This window comes from Diorhabda carinulata, chromosome 1 (genome assembly GCF_026250575.1).
Source record: "Diorhabda carinulata isolate Delta chromosome 1, icDioCari1.1, whole genome shotgun sequence".
NCBI classification, from domain to species: Eukaryota; Metazoa; Arthropoda; class Insecta; order Coleoptera; family Chrysomelidae; genus Diorhabda; species Diorhabda carinulata.
The window spans coordinates 7,246,237-7,247,370 of record NC_079460.1 but is presented as its reverse complement, the minus strand read 5'-3'; the positions used below and the strand labels follow the sequence as shown (position 1 = coordinate 7,247,370).

General features: G+C 36.8%; 1 protein-coding gene across 1 annotated transcript; it reads left to right on the top strand.

Moving 5' to 3' along the window:
* Positions 1–311: 311 nt before the first annotated feature.
* LOC130894222 (uncharacterized) lies at positions 312–719 on the top strand. The gene has a single exon (XM_057800911.1). The coding sequence runs from the start codon at positions 312–314 to the stop codon at positions 717–719; it is 408 nt and encodes a 135-aa protein (XP_057656894.1).
* The last annotated feature ends 415 nt before the right edge of the window (positions 720–1,134 follow it).

Here is a 1,134-nt window from a genome sequence, read left to right as displayed (position 1 = left end):
CCAAGTAACTGCCTACTTTGGATAATGAGTATGGTGGGTTTCATCCGAATGAAAATACATAGGTTTACATAGAATAGTGAGACTTTGAATATCAATTATGTACAGTATATCTTTCGGAATAATACTGGTTTCCTGTAAGACAATTTGCCTAAAACACCACGGTTCTGTGAGGAAGTGAGAGTTAAATGTCAAGAAAAGAAAGAAATACAGAACGTGAAAAACTCTGAATTCGTACGAAGAAAAAAATACGTAATGAAACAACAACATTAGTAAGAGAAATCGAGAAATATTGGGAACAATTTTCCAAACAGATGGAGAATGATTTTTACGGCCTCCAGAAACAGATATGGCGAATGATAAAGGGACAAAGAAAAGTCAAAGTCAATGAGCTCTTCGATACAAACCAAATACAAAAGGAAACATGGGTCAAGTATCTCCAAGAAGTGTACGGGAATGAAGACGAAAGTAGAAACGAACCAAACATACCTGAAATAACTACAGACGAAGATCTACAGAAAGAGGTGCAAGCGGCTATCAAACAGCTCAAAAACAGAAAAATCCCAGGTCAAGATGCCATAACTAACGAACTACTCAAATACGGGGGAGAAAGCCTTGCCAAGCAACTAACAACTCTCATTAACAAGATCGTATCACATCAAAAAATCCCAGACAATTGGAGAACGAGTACTACGATTCTAATGTTCAAAAAAAGGAGATAACAAAATACCATCTAATTATAGAGGAAACAATTTGCTGGGTAGCACTCTGAAACTCACAACAAAAGTCATCACAAACAAAATAAAAAGTCTTATCACGTGAACAGATGAGCAACAGGGATTTAGATCGGGAAGGTCGTGCACAGATGCGATCTTCGTCATCAAGCAGATCACATAAAAATCGATTGAGTAAAAGAGATCAGCAGCAACGGAACAAATAGCAGTACACATAGGGATTCGCCAGGGAGACTTCTTAAGCCATTTGCTTTTCAATATCATTATGTACGAAATAATCAAGAAAGTAAGAAAGCTAAGGGGCTACCAGATGGGGGATCGAAATATTATAATATTATGTTACGATGATGATGCTGTTCTAGTCGCAAAAAATGAGGATGATCTAAAAACTTTCAATGTGATA